At 51.2% G+C, this 26,172-nt stretch overlaps 1 protein-coding gene across 2 annotated transcripts in view; it reads left to right on the plus strand.

Moving 5' to 3' along the window:
- The window catches only part of GRAMD4 (GRAM domain containing 4), a 60,517-nt gene that overhangs the window by 15,541 nt on the left and 18,804 nt on the right, over window positions 1–26,172 (plus strand). For both annotated transcript variants that reach the window (XM_021710955.1, XM_008055159.2), the window contains 2 exons: window positions 2,458–2,578; window positions 22,887–23,007. In XM_021710955.1, coding sequence (XP_021566630.1) covers window positions 2,458–2,578; window positions 22,887–23,007 — 242 coding nt within the window. The remainder of the gene's footprint in view (window positions 1–2,457; window positions 2,579–22,886; window positions 23,008–26,172) is intronic.

Raw genomic sequence — 26,172 nt, forward strand, 5'->3', positions numbered from 1 at the left:
GTCATCGGTCAGGGGGCTCAGAGCTGCCCAGGTGCATAGGGGGCAAGTGGGTCTGGGCAAGCAGGTAGCATTGTGGCCCACGGTTTCTGTGTTTGTGATAAAAATTTTTTAAAAAAATTTATTTTAGAGCTGTGGGTTGCATGTGAGAATTTGCTACATAAGTAAATTACATGAAGGCAAGGTTTGGGCTTCTAGCAAGCCCTCTTTCTCAGTAGTCGGCATGATACCAAGGGGTGGTTGTGTGCCCCTTTCCCCCCCCTCCATCCCTCCCTCCTTTAGTAGTGCCCAATGTCTGTTGTTCCTACCTTTGTGCCCGCATGCCTAGTGTTCAGTGCCCACTTACGAGTAAGAACATGTGGTATTTAGTTTTCTGTGTTAGTTTACTTAAAATGATGGTCTCCAGCTGCATCCATGTTGCTGAAAGGACACGATTTTGCTCTTCTTTATGGCTGCCGAGGATCCCATTGTGTATATGTACCACGTTTTCTTTATCTTGTCCGCCTTCCATGGGCATCTGGGTTGGTTCCTTGTTTTTGCTATTGTAAATAGTGCTGCAGTAAATATATGCATGCAGGTGTCTTTTTGGTAGAACGATTTATGTTCTTCTGGGTATATTCCCTGGAGTGGGATTGTTGGGGCAAATGTTAGCTCAATTTAAAAAAAATGTTAATAGAAAATGTTCAAAACAAACAGCACACTTAAACTAGAGATCAGTGTATGGGGAGCCCATGTACCCTCCATGTACAACCATCACCACCCCTGGCGATTCCTGTCCAGTGGGGCCATGTCCTCCCTGCCCTAGCCCCCACCCACCAGGTGATCCCAGGCATGTTAATTTTCTGTCTGAAATATGCCAGGGTCTATGTCAAAGACAAGGACTGATGACAAACAGCCGCAGGGTGAGTGTGAGGGGTTCTGGCTGCAGGTTTTGCAATACATCCTTGTGGCTGTGCCTGGGGTGGGGCCGGCACTGCTCCCAGTCTGCTGACCATTCGGGTAAATCTTTTCTAAGCTGCCTGGCTGTGTTGGAGTCATCTTTGCACAGATTTTTAGACTCAGTTCTGTCCTGTGGCTTAGAGCTGAGACCCTGAGTCTGGCCCAGCATCTATGTTGAGAGCTTCTGGGTCAGCCTGAAGCCCAGACCAAAGTCCGCTTGCTGTTCTGTAGCTGGATGCAGGTGGGGTTGCATGACCTCCCCAGGGCCCTTTTGGAATTTCTGTCCTCATGGGCAGGCACTTGTGGGCTCCCAGCTCCCAGCAACCAGGCTATGCTGGCCTGCTGGAACAAGTGTTTCATGTCTGTTTCATTGGTGTGGGGACTGACCCCAAGTGGCACCCATGAGGTAGAATTATACTGTCTTCAGTTCACCCCCAAGTCTCCCTGTACTGCCTTGGCCAGGCTTGGAGTGGGGGTGGATAGACTCAGCCTGGATATCCAACCCAGTAGCCAGAGTAGCTGAAAATGCAGGATGTCAGGTGACCAGGACAGGGCAGCCAGTGCTAGAGGGTTCCGGATGTCTGTACCTTCTTCCCGGACTGCAGCCTCAGTGCAGGCCAGAGCAGTTGCAGAGCTGCTCTGGGTGAGTCCTATCCAAGCCACATATCCCCTTTCCTAGCCCCGGAGGAGGGGCTCTGGGGATCCAGGCAGGGAAATTCCCGCTGTTGTGTGATAGAGCACTTGTGTGCCATTCCTCACTAGGACCAAGGCGGGGTGTGGTTGTGGAGGGCTACTTTGTGAATGTCTGGTATGGCAGGCCTGGCTGTGCCGGACTGGGCCTCTCTTCTTTCCCTCCCATCAGTTGCCTGTGCCCAGCCCCAGGGCTCCTGGCAGGGGGCAGTGGTGGCCTGTAACTGGAACCTGCTGGTTCGCAGAGGCAGTGAGTGGTGGTTTAATTAGTTCCTCATGGAGCAGACAGGCTGAGGCCACTGTTGGCATTTGCTCGCCTCGGTTCTCACAGACCTCACCTGCCCAGGAGCCATTTTTTCCAGTTTACTTAGCGTAGCAGGTAGAGGTACCCTCTGGCCTCTGCTCAGGTGTAAGGGCCTTGCTTTGGCATGGCTGACTGGGCACAGTGGCCAGCACATTTTCCAAGATTTTCTTCTCTCTGCAGCGTAATGTCAGGACCATGACCATCAAGAGGTTTAGCATCACTCATCCAGTCTTAATTTTAAAAATATTCCTTAAAGTCGACCTCATGGGGGTTCCGAGGCTGTCTATGTTGTCTGAGATGTCCCTTCCACCAGTAGAGGAAGCTGGAGTGGATATGGGTCCAAGGCCCCTGTCACTTTGGCTGCCTGTTGAGCTGTGCTGGTGTTCCGGAGGCTGCAGCAGCTGGTCCCTTTTGGATGCCACCACTGCTCTGTCTTGAGGCCTTCAGGCACCTCTGAAAGAACCAATTGGTACAGACACAGGGTGCTTGAGGCGGCTTCCCCTGAGCTTTTGGTAATTTTCTTCTAGGCTGGTCCAGGGACCCTCATCATGGCCACAGGAGTCCAGGACTTTAACCGAACAGAGTTTGATCGACTGAATGAGATCAAAGGTCATCTGGAAATCGCCTTACTGGAAAAGCACTTCTTACGTGAGTATTAGAAAATGTGTGGAAGGGCAGGAAATGTCCAGGGGTGGTGGCTGAGATGGGGGATGCTGTCTTGCTCAAGAGCTTGGGTTGATGAAGACCGATGACAGCACTGTCCCTGGACGTGTGGATAGGGACAGCTGTGGCCCCAGAGTGGCCCTTTGGACTTAGAAGTCCCCACACAGCCTTGGCCTCCGAGTCCAAGCCTCCACTTGCTGCTCTGCTGAGCCCAGCACTTGCAATTTTTTGATGTTGGTGGTTTTTCCCCTGTGGGTTAAAGAAGAGTCTCCTGGGGGCAGGAATGAAATGTTCTGAGGACATTCTGCTAGTCTTAGTGAATTGGTCCCTTGTATTTGTATTCTTAGTGGGTAGCTCAGAATTTGTCAGAGTTTTATGAGAGACTCTTACATCTTATGTTGTTCTGTTTGGTCTGCACATCAAGAAGGAAGGGGAGACATTGGAGTCTCATGTCCACTGGCCTTGGCCAAGTGTTCCTGGCTGACTGGGGATTTGACCTCTGGGGTAGTGAGAATAGCAGAGATCGTTCTGGAAGGACCTGTGGTTTCTTTGCAGATGTGACCCCATTTGACATAATGTCTAATCCTCACTCCTTATCTATATCCTCCCTGTTGTACTGATGGGGAAATGGAGGCACAGAAAGTTAACTGAAGTCCCTCTGCCTTGAGGTGAAATCCTCTGACTAGTGAGGGGACACTTACCAGTAAGCCAGGCAGATAAGCCCCAAGGTCCACACCAGTGACCGTGCTGCATGACACACGTTTTCATGACACTGTGGTAAAAGTGCTATTATTAGGAAAAAAATAAATTAGGAAAAAACTAGCTTCACCTCTGTGTGCCCAGAGCCAATCACTTCTGAACTACACAGAGCAGTGCCTAGGCCCCGGGGGAAGGGGCCCTCAGTTGTGGGGAGACCTTTGCCACGGGCAGAGGCTTAGCACCTGGGCAGGCAGGTCACCTCACTTTTGGATGTCATGCCTAGCTGGAGCCTTTCTTGATGCTCTGGGTCAGTGCCTTTGCTAGAAGGGTTATCATCCTGATTTTCTATCCTTGGTTACTGGCATCTACACTGGTTGTGCCTCAAAGACTTGGGCTGGGATCTCTGAATCTCACAGAAAGTCTGACTTTCTTCTTGCTGACCCAGGGACTGCATAGGAAAGCACTCAGTGAATATGAGTTGGATGTAGCTTGTCCATTTTAGTGTAGATACTGGTTTTCCTGACTGACCAGATGCCAGTGGTAGGGAAAAATCAAGTCTGTCCACTTTTTAATAAAGTCCTTGAGTGGACTACGAGAAGCTGGGCCTTGCCCTCCTGCTGTGAGGCCAAGGGGATAGCAGAGGTTGCGATCCTCCTAGGGCTTCTGCCTGCCATCTCTGAGGCTCAGGGGGCTGGGCGCCTGGCTTGTGTGTGTCCGCATTCATGTGATGCTTGAGAGTCGAAGGTCAGTTCACATGGCTCTGTGGGTTCACTCAGTAACTGGCCCAAGAGTGATGTGAACCTTTTGTTTGTGGGTATGTCTATGGCAATAAACTGTGTGTGTGTGTAGACAGCATAGTTAACTCTGTGTGTGTGTGTGTGTGTGTATGGTGGTAGCTAATCCGTGTGTGTGTGTGTGTGTGTGCAGTAGTAGTTAACTCTGTGTGAGTGTGCACATTTTCATTTCTGTTCATACTCCAACAGCTTTTTTGGGCCCCTGAGGACTAGACATACCAGTGGTACTGAGGGCAGCTCTGGTGATAACACCCTGGCCATGCCATGGAGTGACTTGGTCTCCCCATGAGTCTTTGGTTGCCATGGTGCAGGCTGAGGGACTGGGCTGCCAGGCTGCTGATGGTGATTGACCCTCTTGATTACAGTCCTGCTGTCTGCTGCTTGTGATGACCTTAGCCAACCTGAGTGGAGGCTTTGCCGGGTTTTCCGGGTCTTCGTGAATGGAGGTGTCCCCTGGGTGGCTCTGGGTAGCTACAATCTCTGACTGAGGCCTGCTGTATGGAGGATGTTCTGGGAGACTTGGAGAGCATAGTTGGACAGATACTAATCAAGTTGGCAACCATAAGATGCTGCCTCAGCATCCAGCTGAACCTCATTAATTACCTTTTTGTGGGTCCGAGTGGTCGAGTATTGATGGTTTTTTGGTGGGGAGGTGGTCGATGTTTCACTTTCACAGCAGATGCTCTCAATGCAGGGCATCTAACAGGGAGTCCTGGCCAGGAGCACAGGGAGGCATCTAGGAGAAAAGGGGTTACTGGGCAGAATGGATGGGGAACAGGCACACAGCATTAATGGCACGCCTGTCTGCTCATAGCCGCTTTGAGATGGGTGGGAATTAAGTTGCAAAATGAAGATGGTGGAACTCACAGGAGTGCCTCTGGGGCTGAGGGCATGCATAAGGAAAAGAGGCCACCCAGCCACAGAACACCATTGTGGGGGTCCTTGGACCAGCACTTGTGATTCTGTCCTCATTGTTGCCAAAGGAGTGTCTCGTTTTACTCCTTGGTAGCTCATAAAGTGAGTGTAGAGTTCAACTTTAATAGTCTATGGTGTGGTGATTATGGGCATTAATTTTTAGTTATGGACAATTTCAAGTATATATAGAAAGAAAGCAAAGAGTGTTATGGGCCTGCCCTTTTTTTTTTTTTTTTTTGAGTTAGAGTCTTAGTCTTGTCTCCCAGACAGGAGTGCAGTGGCATGCTCACAACCACTGTAGTCTCGACCTGCTGGGCTCAGGTGATCCCTCTGCCTTAGTCTTCTAAGTAGCTGGAACTACAGATGCACACTACTACCACGCCCAGCTAGTTTTTGTGATTTATTGTAGAGACGAGGAATCACCAAGATACCCAGGCTAGTCTTGAACCCCAGGCTTAGGCAGTCCTCTTGCCTTAGCCTCCCAAAGTGCTGGGATTACAAGCTGAGCCACTGCACCCGGCCAGGCCTGTCTTTTTGAAGCCCACCCTCTGCTTCAAGGTGAATCAGTTGCGCACCAGGCTGGCTTCTATAGCCCTCCCCCACCCCTCACACCAACCAATGCTTTGGGGCAAATCCCAGCAAGCATCCTAGCATTTCATCTGTAAATATTTTAGTAGGTAGTGCAGCATGTTTGAAACACAAAAGCTATGAGTCTGCTATCACAACTAAAAGAAAAAACAAACAAACAGCTTTTCATTAATATCATCAGATATCTAACATAAGCTCAAACTTCCCTGATTATCTCACATTTTTTTTTACAGCTCTCTTGGAATCAGCAACCAGATAAGGTCTCTGTGTTGTGGTTGGCTGGTCTATCTTTCTACTCTCTAACTTGCAGGCTCTCTCTGCGTTACTCTTTTTGTCCCAGGTTGTCCAGGTCATCTGCTAGGTGGAGTCTCCATTCTGCACTCTGCTTATGGCCTCTTGGTGGATTTAACACATGGCCTAACATGGTCCTCTGTCCCCTGAATTTCCCACACCTCAGTAGACTTGGAATTTGGTTGACCTATGGGGAAGGATCCCTTCACTATTGGTGAGGTGTGTATCTGTGACAGCAGCCTCTCATTAATGTTAACGACTTTGATCATTATTATTGCTTAGAGCCATCGTTTCATTAGAGGTTGCAAAATGTCATTTTCTACATCTGTCATTCTTTCTCGATTTATTAACTGACACATTTCTGAGAACAAACTTCTCTTTGTCTACTGTTTGGTTATTCTGAGATATGGTTCATATGGAAAAAGCAGGGTGCATGCTTGAATCTGCCCCCTCCATTTTTTTCTGGTTTTCAAAATAGTGAGTTGAATCCTCTACTGAAGGCTGTCCACCAATGAGGGTGTTGGCCTTCTGTGTTTTGTTTTTATTTTTTTGGTATTATCATGAGATCATGGATTTAAACATATCTGACATGTTTTAATCATTGTGGTTATTATCTGATTGATGCTCAAATAGTTCTGCCTCCTTTGCTTGGCTTGAATCCTCTTGACACAACCCAGTTGTCTCTGAGAAATTCCTTGCTTTTTTATGTGACAAGACATTCCAAGCTTGTCTCAAACATTTCCTGCCCAAGTCCTGGAATTAGCTATTTTTCAAAAAAGACCTGTTTCAACCGGGCTCGGTGGGTCAGCCTGTAATCCCACGCCTTTGGGAGGCTGAAGTGAGTGGATTGCCTGAGCCTGCGGGTTCGAGACCCACCTGGGCAGCGAGACCTCATCTCTACAATAAATCAAAAAATCAGCTGGGCGTGGTAGCGCATGCCTGTAATTCCGGCTACTTGGAAGGCTGAGACGGAAGGATCGCTGGAGCCCAGCAGGTCGAGGCTGCGGTGGCCGGAAGCGGCCACTGCACTCCAGTCTGGGCGACAGAGTGAGACTCCAACTCAAAAAAAAAAAAAAAAAAGGCCTGTTTCCTATTGGTGAAAAGTGATATTTACACACTGTATAAGGATCCTAGAACACTTATTGCTGCTGGTTGGTCATGGCGTCTTGACCTTCTTGGTGCACAGGGCTAGTTCTTTATGAGTGCATGCAGATAATTCTCTTGGAATTCACATCTAAACTCCTGGGTTTCTGTTTAACTTCATCAGCCTTTTAGTGTATCTTTCTTGTGTGCTGAAACCCTGGTTCTCAGTGAGTGCCACTAGCATTACTCATTTGTTTTATCCCATGATAATACACACAGGCTCAGAATAAAATATCACAAGATTACTAAATACAGTTTGTATTTGTTTCTAGTTCTTTTGTCCTTTGGGTATGTCCCACTGTTGAAGTACAAATTATGATGTTTTCTGGACACTTGCAAGAGTTTTTCCCTTCTTTGTGGCTGTATCAAGTCAGTATGGAGTTGGGTTCATTTGTTTCTATGTACTTCAGAGTTTTAGAGACTGCTTTTTTTTTCTTTTAGCTTTTAATTTTGACACAATTTCAGACTTACAGGAAGGTTACAAAAATAGTATGAAGAAGTCTTATGTATTGTTCAAGTTATTCCCCAAAAGTTAAAGTTTCACCACATTTGCTTGTCTGCCTATTTGTCTTTAGCTTATCTATCTACCCACCCATCCTCTCATTCACCCATCCACCCACCTATCTATCTATTCACCCATTGATGTATTTTTTTTTTTTTTTTTGAGTTGGAGTCTCACTCTGTCACCCAGACTGGAGTGCAGTGGCCGCTCCCGGCCACCGCAGCCTCGACATGCTGGGCCCCAGCGATCCTTCCGCCTCAGCCCTCCAAGCGGCCAGTATTACAGGCATGCGCTACCACGCCCGGCTGGTTTTTTGATTTATTGTAGAGATAAGGTCTTGCTGCCCAGGTGGGTCTCGGACCCACGGGCTCAGGCAATCCACTCACCTCAGCCTCCCAAAGGCGCGGGATTACAGACTGAGCCACCAAACCCAGCTTCGATGTGTTTTTTATTATGAGCTGCTTGATAGTCACTTGCAGACATGATACCCCTAAGCGCTAAACACTAAAAGCAGGGACAGTCTCTTCTCTAACTATATGACAGTCATCAAAATCAGGAAATTAATAATGATATAATACTATTATCTGGTCTAAGAACTTATTCCAACTTCACTATTGTTCCAGTAATATCCTTTGTAGTAAAAGAAAGTTCTGGGTTCAGAGCTGCATTCAGTTAGTCATGCCTTTCTTGTATCCTTTCACCTGGAGCAGTAGCTCCACCTTTCTTTGTATTTCCTGACATTGATTATTTGAAGAGCACCTACAGTCAATTATTTTGTAGAGTGTCCTTAAGTGACTCAGGTCATGCAGTCTTTCCAGAGTGTCACAGACAATATGGTGTATCCTCAGTGCATCACATTAGGAAATACCTGATGTCATTTTGTCCTGTTATGCATGTGTAGAGAGTTCTTTTTATAATTAAATTGTCTTATAACTATTTAAGATTGTTTGCATGGGCTGAGTGTGGTGACTCATGCCTGTAATCCCATACTTTGGGATGCTAAGACAGGAAGATCACTTGAGGTTAGGAATTCGAGACCATCCTGGGCAACACAGTGAGACCTCATCTTCACACACACACAAAATTAAAAATTATCTAGGTGGCACATGCCTATAGTCTTAGCTACTTGGGAGGCTGAGGCAGGCGGATAGCTTGAGTCCACGAGTTGAAAGATGCAGTGAGCCATGATTGCACCTCCACAACCCAGCCTGGGTGACAGAACAAGACCCTAACTCCAATCCATCCATCCATCTAAAATTGTTTACATGTTTCAAAAATCAAGATATATTCAGAGAAATCCATTTTTTCCTCCCTCCCCCTCACCTCCTTTTCCTCCTTCCCTTGCAGATAACAATTCTCTTTAAATTTTTTGCTATATCTTTCCAGTGACATTTTCTATAGAAGCAATCACATAATTGTTTCCTACCTTCCTTTTTAGATAAATGTTCTTCACACTCACGTCATGTCCTGGAGGGCACTCCAACATGTTATGCAGGGGCAGCCTCTGGTCCGTTGTATATCTGTAGCCATGGTGTGGCCATGGCATGGTTTCATCCACTTGTTCCCTGTTGATGGGCGAGTGCACTGCCTCTAGAGATGGTTATAGGGAGCTTACCAGGCTATCTGCACCTCAAGGTCATGGACTGAACTTGTTTTTATCCCCCGACATGATGTCTTGGATATAGTAGGAACTCAGTGGATGGTGGGATTCACTGCAGAATGTGCCAGTGTCACCTGTGTCTTGCTCCATTCTCACTTCCATCTCAGTCCCAGAAGAATATAGTATGTAAGAGAAGATATTGCATACTCTGGGTAGCCACAGACATATTCTGGCCGTCACTAAGCTGGCATCTGTGCTGATTTGGCCATCACTGCCCTCCTGCTCTGTGGGAGGGAGTGCTGCCATTGGGTGTGGACAGAGCTGTGCTCTGGAGTCAGGCCCTGGACTTCCAGTTCTTGACTCGGCTGTTAATTAGCAGGTAACTGTGAGAGTTTGCCTATCAGGGCCTTTGCTCCCCCATCTGTAAAACAGCTAAGTGGTCAGTGTTAAAATTCCATTCAATTATCTGTAGTGCTTTCTCTCAGAAAGCAGACTATTCTTCATGGAGGAAAGGAAATAGCCCAAGTGCACAGCAGCCTTCTCCAGTTATTAAATATTGAAGAGTACAAATGTTCCTGTGAGAAAATGACACAGGATGAAGAATGTGAAATTGAAATGCGTTTTGGCTCATGGCTGCAGCCAGGAGCCTAAATTTGTTAAAGCAGCACATAAATAAATTAAAACCATCATACATTTTTATTTAGCCCAAAATGCATTTCAATTGCTCTTGCTTTTTGAGCACAAGTGCATTGTATTCCATAGTTTCCGTCCATGAGTATGCATTTATTGATCACCTGCTGGGTGCAGGCTCTGGTAAGTCAGATTCTCCAAGGCTGTAAGGTACACACATGGCTTCTACCCAAAAGTAGCTTGACATGGAATTTGGATTTTGGAGGGAAAATGATTCTGGGGACCCTCGGGAGACTTGGGGGCTTCCTGGTTGCCAGGCTGTTATTGTGGAACCTGTCTTGATCATTGTTCCTTCCCATGTTGCTGTGAAGGCCTGCGGACACCTCTGGATGAGCTGGAGGATGCCTCCCTAGGGTGCTGCACCCCATCTCTGGGCACTGGTACCCACACAGTGCCAGACATAGGTAGTTTCTTGGTGAGTGGTGGTGGTGGTTCCTGGAGAGTGTGACTTGGAAAGAGGGTACCTTTTACTTCTGAGCCCCCTGATGCTTCTGGAAGCTCTCCTTCCTGCTCTGACACTCAGGGCTTTTAAACTCTGTTCCTCTAGTTTCTTTGGTGGGATTGAACTGAAAAGATAAACTCCCAGGGCTAGGGACTGGGATAGTGTGGTTCTGTCCCCAGAGTGATGTGCTTAGTAAATGATGACTATGAGGGAAAGGGAATAAGCAGATCAGACAAGCAGAAGATGAATTGACAGGTACCATTGATGAGATGAGGTATCTGTATCATAGAGAATTTTTCTAGGGAAAAAATGCAGTTGACTCTTAAAATTATATCTCTGGCGCACTGGGCTCTGAATTTCATATTTCTAGGTCACTTCTATTGCCCGATAAAAATCAGTATACATTGCAGACATTCAGCCCTGAGTCTCCTTGTTTTTCAGGATGGGAGATCTTTGAATACAAAGATAAGCTGACTCCACCAAGTCGAGCTCCTGGACAGCCCCATACCCGAAGGTCATACTTTGGAAGAGAAACCTCTGATCCCAGATCCTGCCTCCTCCCTACTGCTCCTGAGGGTCAGGGCTCCGGGAGTCTTGGGGCGAGGTGTGAAGTTAGGGAGCCTGGCTATGCTTGCCTGTTGTGTTATGCTGATGGCTCTGTGTCCTGGGTTGGCATTATTATCTGATGGATACTTGGATGATGACAGAATCGAATTCCAGGAGAAGTGTTAAGTTGGGAACCACTGCCCATCTGCGTGACCTTTCTCTTTGGTGCTGCAGTCTGCCTCACTGAACACATCTCCAGGTCCCTGGCCCGTTAGAAGGATGAAGGTGTTTTCCTTGCTTCCGGGTGGCACAGCTAGCAAGCCACCCCATCCTCTGTACCCCCAGGCCATCCCAATCTCCTCCTGCTGGAACCCTTATGTGTAGATGAGACTGTGCTGGCAGAGATGGGCCCTCCAGTAATACTACAGTATTGATCCAGCACTTGGCGTATTCTCATGTTCCAGATTTGGAAGGGGACCCTTATTCATCACATTCATTTTCTACTAACTGGACTCACAGGAGGGAGTAAAGGTAACTACTGCCATATCTGTGAATACCAACAGCTTAGCCCAAAGCCTAGCAGCTATGGGGTGCTCAATGCACATCTGGATGGATGTGGATGGATGAATGGGTGGATGGATGGGTAGATGGATGGATGGATGGGTAGATGGGTGAGTGGATGGATGGATGACTGGATGGATGACTGGATGGATAGATGGATCAATGAGGTGAATGAATGGATATATTTGGTAGTTGGGAGGAAAAATGATGGGTGGATGGATGGATGGGTGGAAGGGTAGGTGATGGGTAAGTCGATAGATGCACAGATAGATGGATCAGTGAGTGGGTAAGTGGATGATGAATGAATGGGTGGGTGGCTGGATGGATAGATGGGCCAAGGAACTAATTGGCTGTGCCCTCCAGTGGGCATGTCCTTTTGCACATCCTTCAAGGCTCCACTGGCTACCTTTCAGAGCCCCAGCTCTCCAAAGACAGCACCTTTGCTCTCATCCTGTCTGGTGTTTGGTTCCGGGCATGGATTTGCCTCCTGGTGAGCTTACACCCTCGGAGCCTTGGGAACCTCATGTCACCAGCTGGGGAGGTTGTCCCTGATTTCCTCCCGCACTAAGCTGGGAACCAGATGCTTAGCAAAGAGCCTGTTGCTGTGGGAAAGATCTAGGATCTGGAGGGCTCGGCTGCTGGGTGCTGAGTGCTGAGGGTGCTGAGTGCTGAGTGCCTGGTTAGAAAGAGAAGGGTGCGGGGGTGGGGGACAGAACACATGCTGTTGAACACACGCGACAACCAGCCCAGTACTGGGCCAGAGCCCCAGAGTCCAGCCCACGGGCTGTCAGATGCAGCGTGCCATCTCACACAGGGAGGCAGGCATGGGTTCCTGGAAACCAGCTGCTCTGGGAGAAAACACTGGCTAGGATCCTATTTCTTTTTGTTTTATGTGGGAAAGTGTTAATGCAGTATTTGTCCACCCTAGACCCCAAATCATTTTCCTTAAATGAATCTAAGGCAGTGATGTACTGACATGTAAGCAACGGCCTGTCCATGATGGGGTGGGCGGTGCTTGGAACCAAGCTGCTTCCTGACCAGCTGACAGTCAAGACGGTTGTTGACAGTGAGCGCATCATTAGTAAACGCTACCTCTGCATGTAGCAGTAAATAACGCAGCAGTAAGTAAATGTTAGGGAACAGATGCGGACAAAAGTTCACAGTAAAAGCAAAGCATTTCCTGGAATAAAATGTCCTTCCCAAGTGGTGAGGCCACGGAGGGTTGGGGGGAGGCTGTAGCAGCCGCTTCTGTGCTGGTGGCTGGAAGTGGAGGGGTGCTCTTGGCTCTGCAGTGGTAACTTGCAGCTAGTTGATTCGGGTAGGGCGCGGCTTTGTCTTTTAGAAAGGTCCTGTGATGATGGCAGGGTGGATGAAGTGGGCCAGGAGAGTTCAGGTGACAGTCCAAGAGGGAAGTGGCCAGGTGGGGCCTGTAGGTATGCCAGTCCCCCCACCTGGCCCAGAGCAGCTTTTTGAGTGGATCCTGAGTTTGCACTCCTGGCCTGGTGGGAAGGAGTTTTATTTAAGGATTATCACTTGATTTTTATTTTTGGGTGAGGCTGGGCTTGTTGGATTGTGTGCCAAGAGGACTCCTGCTTGAGAGATCTACTTTTACAGGTTTAAAAATAGCCGCAAAGCTGTTTTCCTTCCTCCCAGAACTTCCCTGTAGGCTGGGTGTGGTTGAGGCTGGGCTGCCTGGGCCTGCCGTGGGTGTGAGCCCAGGCATTTCTTTTGCCTCCCTTTGAATCAGGGTGGCCATTCACTCATCAGAGAATGTTCTAGAAGGTTATGCCCCGAGTCACTGGCCAGGTTGCTGTCCTATCCTTTTCCTCCTAGATGCTGGGGGAGGCATGAAGCCTGAACCTAGTGGGTGGAGGGCCAGCCCAGCTGTATTGGGGCTTCTCTTGGCCTCTGCTGGGGCTATTCTGTGTGAAACACTTTGCCATGCCGGCCTTTATTTCTTTTTCCAGGGGCTTTATGTCTGACTCACTTTGCTACATCCTTTGAAAGCAGTGGCCGGCAGTCTCTGTAGATAAATAGGGCTGCGTGAATGACTGGAACAGCTCTTCCTTGTGAGGGTCCCCAAAGGCTCCTCCTGGAGTTTGACCTGGCTTGTTTAGACCCCTGGCTACAAGATGCCTGTGGGCATGAGGGTCCCTCAACGTGTACAGAGCATGCCCTGGGCCTCCTTGCCTCTCTTCTCACCCCTACATATTTTGCTGCCTGACCTCTCTCTGGTGAATTGGGGTGGGGGCAAGCCCCGTCGCTTCCGGGAGCTGTGCTGGTTTCCCTCTGGTGCCACATGCCCGGGCCATCCTTCATGGTGATGAGATCACTGATTTGCTTATGTGGGATCATGTTGAGCAAAAGTCCCGTATGAGAATTCATGAGTCAGGTACTAACTTTTCATTCCAGGTGTACCCTTGGAACTTAGGTTTTGGGGGTGGGAGGGTCTGACTTGTTCCTCGGGCAGGTGTTTTGGCTTCCTTGGCCTCCTACAGGCTTCCTTGCCACTCTGGCTGGCAGTGACCAGGTCAGCTGAGCACTCACAGTCCGTCTTGGCCCATACCTGGCCCTGGAAGAGGAGCAGCAGCCCACGGGCTGGAAGCGGCCCCGCAGGATCCACGCAAGCCTTCGGCCTCTGATGCTGCAGCTCTGCCAGCCCCACAGAGCTGTGATTTCATGGTCTGATGCACTGGGCTGTGGCTCTTACTCCTGGGATCCCACCTGTGACCTGGGCTGCCGCAGGTGTGAAATAACATGCATCCTGGTCCATTTGGGTGGCTCCTTTAGCTCCACTAGGCCCATGTGGCTGCCGCCTTGACTCTGCACATCTCTGCCCAAGATGAGTGGCAGAGGTCCTGGGAGAGCAGATGACCTTGCTGTCCAGCAGCTGATATGTATGCTGCCATCAGGATATGCTGCAGTGGTTTACATGTTCGTGGCACCCGTAGACGACAGCAGAGCATCCCCTTATTGGTGCTTTTCATTCCGAGGGTTCACAGAGGCTTGGTGTGAGCATTTGTGGTCAGGGCCCCTTGGTGGGGGGACTGGGCATCCTGCTTCAGATGTATTTGGGGGCACAGCTGGAGGTGGGGAGGCTGGAGACCCTGCATTCCTGGATGGCCTCCAGGCCCACTAAAGAAGGGCTCCTGGTTGTTCTGTGACCCAAGGACTGCCAGGAGCAGGAAAGTTCACTCTGGACCAAGACCCTCTCTCCTTCCCTGGCCTTTGTGGCTCCTTTGCCTGACATTATTGTCTGAAGGGAGAGCATGATCATGGTCAACAGAACCATGGTTTCCCAAAAGTGTCTGCCTCCTCCCCTCTGGAGTCTATGAATGTGACCTCAAATAGCAGAAGGGGCTTTGCAGATGTGAATGAGTCACAGACCTGAGATGGAAGCTGATCCTGGATTATTCAGGGGGGCTCAAAGTAATACCAGGGTCCTTATAAGGTAGTGACAGGAAGGTCAGAGGAGGCAGTGTGACAATGGGGTCAGAGGCCAGATTGAAACCATTGCACCCTGGCAGTCATGAGCCAGGGAATGCAGGCAGCCTCTAGAAGCTGGAAGAGGCAGGAAATGCAGTCTTCCCTGGAGCCTCCAGAAGGAGTCAGCCGTGCCAACACTTTGACTTTAGCCCAGGGAGACCCATTTTGGGTTCTGCTCTCCAGAACTGTAAGAGTATAATTTGATGTTGTTTTAAGCCACTATGTTTGTGGTAACTTTTTACAGCAACCACAGGAAACTAATGCCGGGGGTATCAAGGAGCTCTATCACCCACCTTGTGTGTGGCATCGCTCCCCACCCCACCCTGTGAGAGACCTCTTGGCCCCTGACCAACGGAGAAGGGTATCTGTGGGATGGGCTGGTATCTTTGGTGTCTGAAAGCAGGTCAGGGCAGGACAAGGCCTGAGTTGAAGGCCAAGGGATCCCAGCACCTCCCCAGTAGCAGCAGACTTCCAGGGCATGGATGGGAGGCTGGATGAGCTGAGTCCACCTTCTGAACGACCAGCTCAGCACTTTCCTCTTGGCAGGAAATCAGCCCTCCTGTTTCTTTTCTTACTCAGGGAAAGAAAAATCAATGACGGGGGATTTGTGTCGCCTTTGTCCCATGGAAAGATACGGCTGTGCTGTGCCTGCTGCAGTTGACCTAAATGTGTCACTGCTGGGCGGGAGGCAGGCCCATCGGATCCAGTCTTTGGGTATATAATCATCTTTTTAGACTTGGAGAGAGAGAACAGCTTGATTTTGCAGTGAACCATTTGCTCAGAGAGAGAGAAAGAACTCCTGAGAGGTAAAGGGTCAGCTGTTCCTACTGGCTTTATTTATTTACTGTCTTTGTACCACCAGGAAAAGAGGCACCGGGAAAGGTGGGAAGCCTTGCAGCTCTGCTGGAAATTGGGACAAGCTGATTTGCCAGGCTGTCTGAGGAGTCACGTCTGCCAGGCCGAGTGGGCCGTGGCACCGGCTGGCTGGGGGAATTGGGGCGTGGGTGCTCCTGGCTCTGAGCAGGGAGGAACATGGAGCTCTGGATACTCACGTTTGCCTCTGCCCAGGAGAAAGCCTGTTCTGGGAAGGTACAGGACATAGGAGGGACAGCTGCCCAAGGCGCTTTTGACCTATGCACTTCAGAGTTGTGAGCCTGCTTTTTTATACTAGCAAGCAGGCATGCACACCATGCCTATCTTGGGGAGAGATCTGTGTGTCCACATATGTTCACATCTGTCCCCAGGCCGGGACTGGCCACCTTGGCCCAGGCCTTGGCTAACACTCTGCCACATGGTAGACCCTGGCCACATGCTGATCTTTCGCACTTTAGTGATGCCAGGAAGGGGTGTGCATAGGCGGCCTGTTAAGAAAAAGGTGGTTTCCTGTTACCGATGCTGGGCGGGGCCGAAGTGCCTTGCCTGACATGTGGATGGAGAAGAGGCGATTGGGGTACGGTGGGTGCTGAGGGATAACAGGAGAGGATCAGAACTCTCTGCTCTTGGCCTCTTCTGCCCAAGAGCCCTGCCCAGGAGCAAGGCTGTGACAGTGTGAAGGGTCTCACCTGTTTTCCCATGTGATAGTCACTGTTACAACATGAAGACAGACTCGAGATGAAAAAGCTCTGTGGCTCTCTGTGAATCCGTCCGAGCTGGCTCTGAATGTGGGACTGAGCCATGTGCACATCCACCTTGGGGGAGAAGCTCTGAACTGATGGAGTGCTTGGTTCATGTACTTGCTTGTCCAGTGAATCTCAGTTGAGCCCCTGCTGTATGCCAGGTGCGCTGTGGCTGAGAATTGGGTCCTGTGGAGGTGGCCTAGGGGTTGGGGTGGGAGGTGGGTCGAGAATCTTCATATCACGGCTGTCAACAGGTGTGTGACCTCTCTTGAAGGAAGGGTCTCCAGGATCTTCGTGCACTGAGGACATGGATCCACTTACCAGCGGATCATGGCCAGGCAGAGGTCAGCGTCTGGGCTCACACAGTGGGGTTACAAATTTGATGCTACTCTTGAGGATCCACCCAGACATACCCTCTGGGTAGGCTGTTGTCTTTCACTCATGATGGTGTACCCAGCACTTTGACAGAGCCCGGCACATAGTAATTACTGAGTATTTCCCAATAGTGTGTGTGAGCCAGCCCTCACAGCTATTGTAGGAGGAGCTGGGGTCTGGGGGCTCATGTAACAGCTGGTGTTGGCGAGGGCCTGGAGTCTGTGGTCTGTTTGCCATGCTAGGGCTATGACTCCTGAGCGCCCAAGTCCTCTGGCTGCCTCCACTCTGGACTTCCAGCAGATGCCGTGTGTACCAGGAATGTTTCAGGCAGGCATCTATGTGCCCTTGAGTCCTCCAGGGCAAAGTCCCCAGAAGCCCCAGCCCAAGGTGGGGCCAACATGCTCTATGTATCTGGAAGGCTCAGCAGTGCTGAGGCACAAGTGTCCCTGAGAGGACTGGTCCCCGGTACTGGGTATTGTTTAACGCCTACTGTGATCCCTTCCTCCTCTTCCTTATCCAAGACTCAGCCAGACCTGGTGTGTGCGGCCCTCAGGTCAGCACTCCTGCCTTTGTTGCTGGATGTGCTATGTGAGAACCGGCTGAGCTGCCCACACCCATTCTCCCACATCTTGCTGGCTTTTCCTTGAGCCAGGCTGGTTCCTGGGGCTGGAACAGTGACATGGGGTTGGGGGGGAGGGAGGTCCTCCCTTTGGAACCTGTAGAGGAGGTGGTGGTCACAAGTCAGAGAGGCCTGCAAATAAGTGGAAGCTTGGAAATGTGATGTGGCTACCAGGAAGTCAGGTGTCATCTCCAGGAATCTCCACCCAGCACCCTGAGGGGGACCTGTGTAGTCCTCAATAGGAAAGAGTACGGTCTATGAGAGAAGGTGACAGAAGGCCACATTAGATTGGCAAGGGGTCTAGGGTCTGTCCGGGAGGTCACTTGGGGAGATGGTGTCTGGGGCAGGACTGAGGTTGAGGGGCATCACCCTGGAGGGTGAAGGGGATACTTCCCAGCGTGCAGGACTAGCATGTGCAAAGTCCATGGGGCAAGACCAGACAATGGACGTTTGAAGATCTAAAAACAGGTCGCTGTGTCTTGAGCCCCATGCAAAGATGAGGGGTGACTTAGTGGAAACTGAAGCTGGGAGGTGGGAAGGATGAACTGAGAAGCTGGATTTTATCGTAAGGTCTGTGAGAAGCAGTTCTAGGTGGGAGAGCGTCAAGTTCTGACTTGTGCTTTAAATGGAGCCAGGGACCACAGCTTGGAGCCAGATTAGAGAGTGTAAGGGGAACTGGGAGGCCAGTTAAGAACCAGGAAGGCGGGGAGCCGAGAGACAAGCTAAGTGGATGAATTTGGGGTGCTAGGAAGGAAGAACTCTAGGCGTGTGTGGGGGTGAGGGGCCCCCAGCCATCTGCACCTGGCACAGGTCCCCTCTGCCACAAAAGAACCAGCTGGCCACTGTGGGAGGGCTGAGGGAAGGTGCAGCTCCCTCGGCTCTGGGGGGTAGTCCTGGGTCAAGGGCTCTGCTGTTCCTGTCACCTGCGTCCCAGGCTGCTCTGTACTCATGACCTAGCTTGGGCTGGACTTTGCTCCAGGTTCAGACTTGGAAGCTGCCCCCAGGCCTTGGGCAGAGACCATTTGCCTCCTTTCTGATCCCTCCCTTGCTCAGCTCCTGTGCTGAGTCCTTGGTACGTCTCAGGCCTGTTCTGAGGCCAATGAGAACCCCCAAGGTCAGTGGGTCAGGGGCTTTAGTCCTCAGGAACTGTAGCCGTGCCAGGGCCAGACTCTTTCTCCCCAGAACTGATGGGGTAGCCTCTGGAACACCACGTCTAATGAGAGCCAGGCAGCCTTCCCTGGGGGATGGGTTCGGTGTCCTTTTGGCCCCCTTGGAGCTCGAAGGAGTGGGAGGATGCTGGACACGGAAACGATGGCTGGAGAGGGGCTGATCCCAGCAGTCAGGGGAAGTGAGAGAGGGCTTCAAACACCCCAAATATTTATTGAATGATTGGATCCTGGCCCTCAGCAAATCTAAATATTTTTTCACTGGTTAATAACAGAATCCAGCGAGTCACCAACTCCCCTGGTGGGGCTGGGGGTGGAATTGGTGAGATGTGACGCCTCTCTCTTCCTTCAGGCACCATGAAGGCAGCTGAGGCAGGAAGATTTACTGACCTTTGACCTTTGGGTTTACTGACTCTGGTCCGCCCATGGCTGTGCTCTGCCTGGACAAGAGCCCTGCTGTTTGTACACTGCTGCTTCTGGAAACTGGCCTGGGACTGGGGCCTAGTCTGTTGTACTGACTTTGGCCTGAATTTTGGGGCCTCAGACATGGTGTTCCCAAGTCTGGTGAGATGGACAGGCCAGGAAAGGAAGCCACTGGGTCACCCTGAACAATATTCCATCCAACCCTGAAAGAATCTTCCAGGCTTGGAGACCCGCCTGCTGTTCCTGACTGCTGACCAGACCCCCAGAGATACCTGCCTCATACTTGGGGGATAGGGGTCTGGTCATCTGGCCCTGTTCATAGATTTAGGTGAATGAATTGGCCAGGTGCCTTTGTCTCAGGAATGTCTTATGGAACTCCAGCAAATGTGCTTTTCCTGCGGGAGTTTGTACTTCATAAGATCTCAGCTTGTCAACCCCATGGTCAGGGCGGTATGCACAATGGAGGTTGACCCCTGGATCCCTGGACCCTTGGCCACCCCGGGCCACAGCCAGGGCAGACTTCTGGGCAGAGACAGCACTAGACCCTCAGAGCTGGGTCCTGCAAACCATTGCGCTCAGCAAGCCAGGCTTGTTCTACCTGGCTTACCTTTGACCTTTTTCTGTCAGGGGATGGAGTTAGGGTGGACATGGGACACCATGCGGTGGAGGATAGTCCTGAGAAGGGACTGCCAAGTCATTCTAGGAAGGCAGTGCTCTATTTAGGATGTTCTCATCCTCTCCAGAGAGACACAACTAATAGGCTATAGAGATGCCCCTCAACCTACCGTGGGGTTATGTCCCAAGAAGCTTGTCGAAAATTTGTTAAATCCTAAGTCTAGGATGGTCCCTGTATAGATAGATATAAAAGGGAATTTATTATTGGCTCACATGACCATGGAGGCTGAGAAGTCCCCTGATATGCTGCCTGGAGTATGTCTCCAGAGCTGGAGAACCAGGAAGCCAGTGGTGTAATTCATTCCAAGTCCAGAGGCCTGAGAACTAGGGGGTGAGATAGGAGGTCTTCTGGTATAAGTCCTAGAGTTCAAAGGCCCAGGAGCCAGGAACCTCCAAGAACAAGAGAAGATGGGTGCCCAGCTCAAGGAGAGAGGAAATACACCTTTCTTATACCTTTTTGCTCTGTTCAGGGCCTCAATGAATTGGATGACACCTGCCCGTCTTGGTGAGGGCAGGTCTTCTTTACTCAGTCTACAGATTCTAATGCTAATCTCTTCTGGAAACACCCAGAAATAATGTTTACCAGCTCTCTGGGTATTCCATGGCCCAGTTTAGTTGATGCATGAAATTAACCATCACAGTAACTGAAACAGCAGTCCCTAGAAGACACGCCTCCTGTTCCAGGCTGGAAAGCGTCTGCCCCATGGGGGTGGTGTGAAGATCACCTCCCAGAAGGGAAAGGCAGGCCCTGTTTTGTGTGCACTCCCCTCACTCTCCATTTTTATTTTTATTTGTTTGTTAGAGATAAGGTCTCATTCTGTTGTCCAGGCTGGAGTGCAGTGGCATGATCATTACTCACTGCAGCCTCGAACTCCTGGACTCAAGCGAACTTCCTGAGTAGCTGGGACCACAGGCATGTGCCATCACTCCTGGTTAATTTGAAAAAATGGTTTTTTTTAAGAAACGGGATCTTGCTGTGTTGCCAAGACTGGTCTTAAACTCCTGGCCTTAAGCAATCCTCCCACCCTGGCTTCCCAAAGTGCTGGGATTACAGGCAAGAACCACTGTACCTGGCCTTTTGCTCTCCTTTATAATTCAAGGCTGAGGTCTTCATATTTGGGGTTAAAGTAATTTTTCAATTCAGTAATGTGGTTTTCCCTGTCCCACTCTTGCAGTGGTGGCTCCCTAGGGCCTGCAGGGGACACTGTTGATGTCTTCTCATCCTGAGCCATCATGGCTCCTGAGGCCCTAGGCCTGGCTGGAGCCCACAGAGAGGGCAATGGCCAGACATCCTGGTCTTCACATTCTTGAGAAAGGGGACAGGGAAGGAGCTGAACAGGGGGGTCCTTGCAGGCCCCTGCCCACCTGCCAGCTCAGGGCCCCAGGAGGAAAATGTTGGGGGACCCTATGAGGCCCCCAGGGTCTAGCCAGCACCCAGTTGGATACTTGTTCTCTGTGAGGCTGCAGGCAGGGCATTTCAAGGGCTCAGATGGAATATTGTCCAGGTCAGAGCTGAGGCTGAGGACCTACTGGGAAAAACTGGCTTCTGGCCTTTGGGGCTGTCGCCAGGGTCTTTGCAGCTTTGAGTTTGACTCTAGAAGTTTGAAAGTTTACAAATGAGTGCCCTCAGCCCTCTGTGCACAGCCCAGCACAACCTCGCTCTCTGAGCGCAAGGAGCTGCCAAGCCCACTGCCTCTCTGAGACCCCCATCTCAGGATTGCTGGGCTTTCTGTAGGCATCCCCTGGGGGCGGGAGATGCAAGTTTCCCTCCTTCTCCTCCCTATGACCTGTGGAGAAGGAAAGTAGAGGAGCTGGAGTGTCTTCATTCCTTCCTTCTTCCTCCTCCCTCCTCCCTCCTCCCTTCTTCCCAGCACCTAGTACCAAGCACTATTTTGGCCATCATCAAGGCTGTGGCTGCCTAGATGGTGGCTAGACTCACTGGACTATATCTCAGCTTCCTCCGGGCTTCTGGCTGTTCATGGGTACCCCCATGTGGACTAGCAGGGGTTTGTGGGCCCAGGGGGCCACTTCTGGTAGGCTGTATGGAATGGTTCCCATGAGACTTGAACAGCTGTGGGGGTACCCCCAGCACAAGGCTTCACCTCCCCGGTAGGTGGGGCTGGGAGGAGGAAGCATCTGTTCGGTGTCTGGTCAGCATCTGGTTGGTGGCCCAGGCCTCTGAGAAGGAACGAGGACTCGCAGATGGCTGCAGGCACTGACTCTCTGCTTTCATTGGTTCCTCTCCTGTCCTTCTTCACACATGGGGCCTGCGCCAGACCTCAGGAGGGCAGTGTGGGAGCAGGGGCATCAGGCTTGCCATCAGATGGCCCTACACAGTTGGTTTTAGAAGGTAGAGGCTGGGATGGGGCAGAGGAAGAGAAAGAGACTGTTTCCTATCTCTCCGAGTGGTGGAAGAATATTGACGTTTCCAGCTTTTAGAGACCACCTGTCCCCCTTGGTTTGTTCCTCTAGCCTCAGTTTTCCAGTCTCTTTGACCTCTGACTCTCCTGGCTCCCTCTGCTCTGATACTCCTCCCCTGGATAGCTGCAACCTTATTCCTTCATTTTGTCCAGGTCTTAACTTAGTCTCTTAACCTTCTTGGGGAGCTTTCCACGAGCACCCCCTATGTCCTGCTCCCAGCCCCATAGTGTTCTCAGGCTCCTGGCACCAGGCTCAAGCTGTTAACCTGTCCCCACTAGCCTAGGGCCTTTGCTCTGCCACCAGTGCATTGCCGAAGGTGTTGAGTCAGTGTTGGTGGGTTGACCGGGTGCTGTCAGCGTCCCTTCCTTGGTGTCCTTGGTGTGGTGGTGACTTGGTGACATGGCTTTCCTGTTCTATCTTTCACCATTACTGAGCTTAGTAAAGAAATCCTCACTCTTGCTTCGCCCAGATCTTGCTCCAGTTGTGTGAGAGGAGCCCCAGTTAACAGTTCCTTCTCTCAGGTGTGCGCCAGAAAAGCTGCCACTGCCTGTTGGGTGGCAGACAGGGACCTGGTACACCGCTCTGAGTGCCCTACACAGTTGAGAAAGTTCAGGCACTCGGGTCCATTCACGAAGCAGGATCCTGTGATTTCTGAGTTGGGCATCCTTGTCTTATTGTCCCCAAGTCGATGGGGCAGAGTGGGCATGAGCCGTGGTCACCTTGCCATTCTCTCCTTTACAGAAGAGGAGCTCCGGAAGCTTCGAGAAGAAACCAACGCGGAGATGCTGCGGCAGGAGCTGGACCGGGAGCGGCAGCGGCGGATTGAGTTGGAGCAGAAGGTGCAGGAAGTGCTGAAGGCCAGGTACCATGTCCTCAGCTTCTGGTGGGTGGATCCTGGAGCCAGGTCCCTGCTCAGAGCCCCGAGGCAGCCCTGACCCTGTGAGCGAGTGGTCTCAGCCCTTCTGGGCTCTGCTGCACCCAAAGCTTCCCAGGAGCCTTGCCCTTGGTCCTGGAGGTGATTGTGGGCCTGGCCCCAACAGCCCGGGTTTAGGTCCTGCCTGTGCCTGTAAGAGACACGTGGTCTTTGAAAAGTAGCTGTCTTCCTGTGCCTTAGGATGGTCTGGAAAATGGGCAATCTAGCGTAGGTGCTTCTGTTAGCCACCAGACCTGGGGCTAGGCAAGACTGAAGAGGGGATTGGTGCAGGGCTCACAGAGCCCCCAGAATTGCCTCATGCTCTCCGAGCCTTGGCTAGCAGGTGACCCCGTCCTGTGGATCCTGACCCAAGTGTCCCACCCAGAGGGCTGCCTGGACCTCTCAGGCCCTTCTTGGAACTCTGATCTTCCCCACCCTGTCTTGGTGCTCTCCAGGGCTCACTGCCTCACCCAACTGCAGCTACAGACCCTCTGGGCCCCCTTGTTGCCCACTCAGAGTGCTTCTCTGCCCCTTAGCCCTATGCTGGGACCCTGAATGCCCCTGCTTCCCAGAGTCTTCCTCATCCCGAAGGGATCACCCTTCTTGGGGTGACCGTGTCACTTCAGCTTCTAGAGGGGATATTTGTAGGCAATTTCTTTGTTCTTGGATGGAGGTCTGTGAGCACTCATAGCCTCCTCCTCCTTCAGCCCACCCTTTTGCCTCAGGGTGCTGCCAGCAGGAGGCAGATCATTCAGAGTGATGTTCCAAGTTACAAAACCAGTGCTCTCCCTGTCCTGATAAAACCCACGAGGCTCTGTGTCCCTCTGCACAGTGTCCAGGTTGGCACCTGGTGGGTAAGGCCTGAGAGCTCAGACCACTCACACCTGGGCACCCCCCCCCGCCACCTCTACCCCCTCAGCCTCCCCTCAGCTTCCTCCTTCAACTTTCCCCTTAGGTTCCTCCCCCAGCCTCCCCCTCTAGCTTCTCCCCTTAGCCTCTCCCTCAGCCTCACCCTCCAACCTGTCCCCTCAGTTTCACTTCTGGCCTCCAGCCCCCCGACTTCTGGCCTCATACCACCACTGACCACACCCTTGTCTACAGCCCTTCCCGACCTGAATGAATGGTCTTACCAGTATAGGGCTTGAGCTGCTGCCCTGAGTTTTCTTCTTAGGGTTTACTCCTTCCATAGCATTCCATGCACCCCTTGCTCTCCCAGAGTAGGAAGGTTAAAGGGGTCTAGACAGCACATGGCCCAGCTCTGTGCTGCACCCACACATGGACCTTGGCTGGAGCGGTCGTGCACGGGAAGGCAGAGGACCTGGTGACTGTCTGGTGCACTAGCCCAGCCTGGGGAGGCATCGGCAAGGTGGGCTGACCCTGGCCTGGGCATCGTACACCTTGATCTGGCTTAGGCCTCAGCTGCAGATAATTGTGAATCAGGAAACATTAGACTTTCTAAAAGAAATTCAGAAACGTCCCACCCCACATTTGTGTGGTCAGTCAGTTGTGTAGAACCATTTTGAAGACCCAGTAGCTGTTAGAAACACCACAGTCCTTTTTCTCATTGAAAAGGGACTTGAAACGTTCCCACTGGAAAAAAAGTCAGGTGGTGTTTATGCGGCTTTGTGCACTCCCTGTGCTTGTCCCACGTCTCAGAGGCCGTGGTGGGACCACATGCCAAATGTCCAGGCTATAATATCCTGGCACACCGCCTGCCTTCTGTCTTCCTTTTAATTTTTTAAAAAATGTATGGGTGTAGCACTGTTATGAATCAGTCTGTCTCTCATGCCCCGTTCATAGTGACAGGCGGTTCCCACATTCCACATTTGGCATGACGTGAAGGAGGTGAACTTTCTGCCACCTGGAAGCCCCACTCCCGATCCCAGCCCTCCTGTCCTGAAGGCAGCTGTAGTACATTAATATCTAAATACCTGTTTGTGTCCAGCAGGTAGTTGTGCTGGGATGAGTCACACAGCCAGTGACCATGCATTATTAGGTATAAAACAAACAGTGCCAACCGTAGCACCTGGGAAGCCCCGACTCCCCACTCGGGCTTCCCTCTCAGTGTCCATCGATGACTTAGGGGAGGTCCTGTCTGTTCAATCTTCGAGTACGCATGGTGGACACCTGGGTTTCAGCTTGGCGGGATCCATGCTTAGTACTTCCCAGTTGAGTTGCCTCTTCTGGACTCCCAGGCTCATTCAGGTAGTGCCTGTCACACCTGTCCAGGAATGGTGGGACAACCAACTTGTTCTGGAGTCTCCCACACTTCTGTTCCCAGGGAATCTTCCATTTTTTCAGTAGCTTGAGGCATGGACAGTCATTTGGGTAGCCCCAGCCTGGTTGTGGGGAGGGGTGGACGTGGAGGTCTGGCACCCTCTTCTGTGGATCCCTTCTCGGGGTTGTGCGCCACACCCAGTGCTCCAGCACCATCTGGCAGGTAGAGGTTACAGTGACAGGCCCGGAGCCTGAAGCCCAGGTTGGCTCATGGTGCTGTTGGAGTGAAATCACATGATGTGAACAGAGCAGAAACTGCCTCTCCCTCATCACCAAAGCAAGGGATCCCCCTGTTGAGGGTCTCCCAGCTCTGGAGCACCGTCTACACCTCTCCCAGTTCCCCTATTTAGGTTTGCCTGGGGTCCCTGTGGGACCAGGAGCATGGTGATCTTGGCCAGTGCAGGATAGTGAGGGCTGAGTGGGCTATGGCTCAGGAGGAGGATGTGGCTGGCCAGAGGACCAGGAAAGAGATACCACCCAAGGGACGGCATCCAGGGTTCTCGCTGGGGTCCTGCTCCCTCAGGGTGAGCTGCTGAAAGTCGCTAAAAGTCAGGAGAGGTGGACAGAAATTTCAGGAGAGGATAGAGCCCAAGAGGGCTCTGAGGCCCAATGACAACTGTGATCAGGCTGCTTGTCTAGGGAACAGGGAGCCCAGGCAGGTGGCTTATAAGGGCTGAGCTAGGAGTTGGGCACAGATAACTGACAGGCACCACCCAGCTCGTGACCCGCTTGGTGCCCAATATACATGTGTGTTGAGTGATATCCTTCCACTAGCAGGCTGGTTGGTGGTAGAAGAGTTTTCTTCCTTCCCTTCCCCCCTCCCTCCCCACTGCCTCT

Source organism: Carlito syrichta, unplaced genomic scaffold (assembly GCF_000164805.1).
Source record: "Carlito syrichta isolate Samal-C Ts95f unplaced genomic scaffold, Tarsius_syrichta-2.0.1 Scaffold301756, whole genome shotgun sequence".
Classification (NCBI taxonomy): Eukaryota; Metazoa; Chordata; class Mammalia; order Primates; family Tarsiidae; genus Carlito; species Carlito syrichta.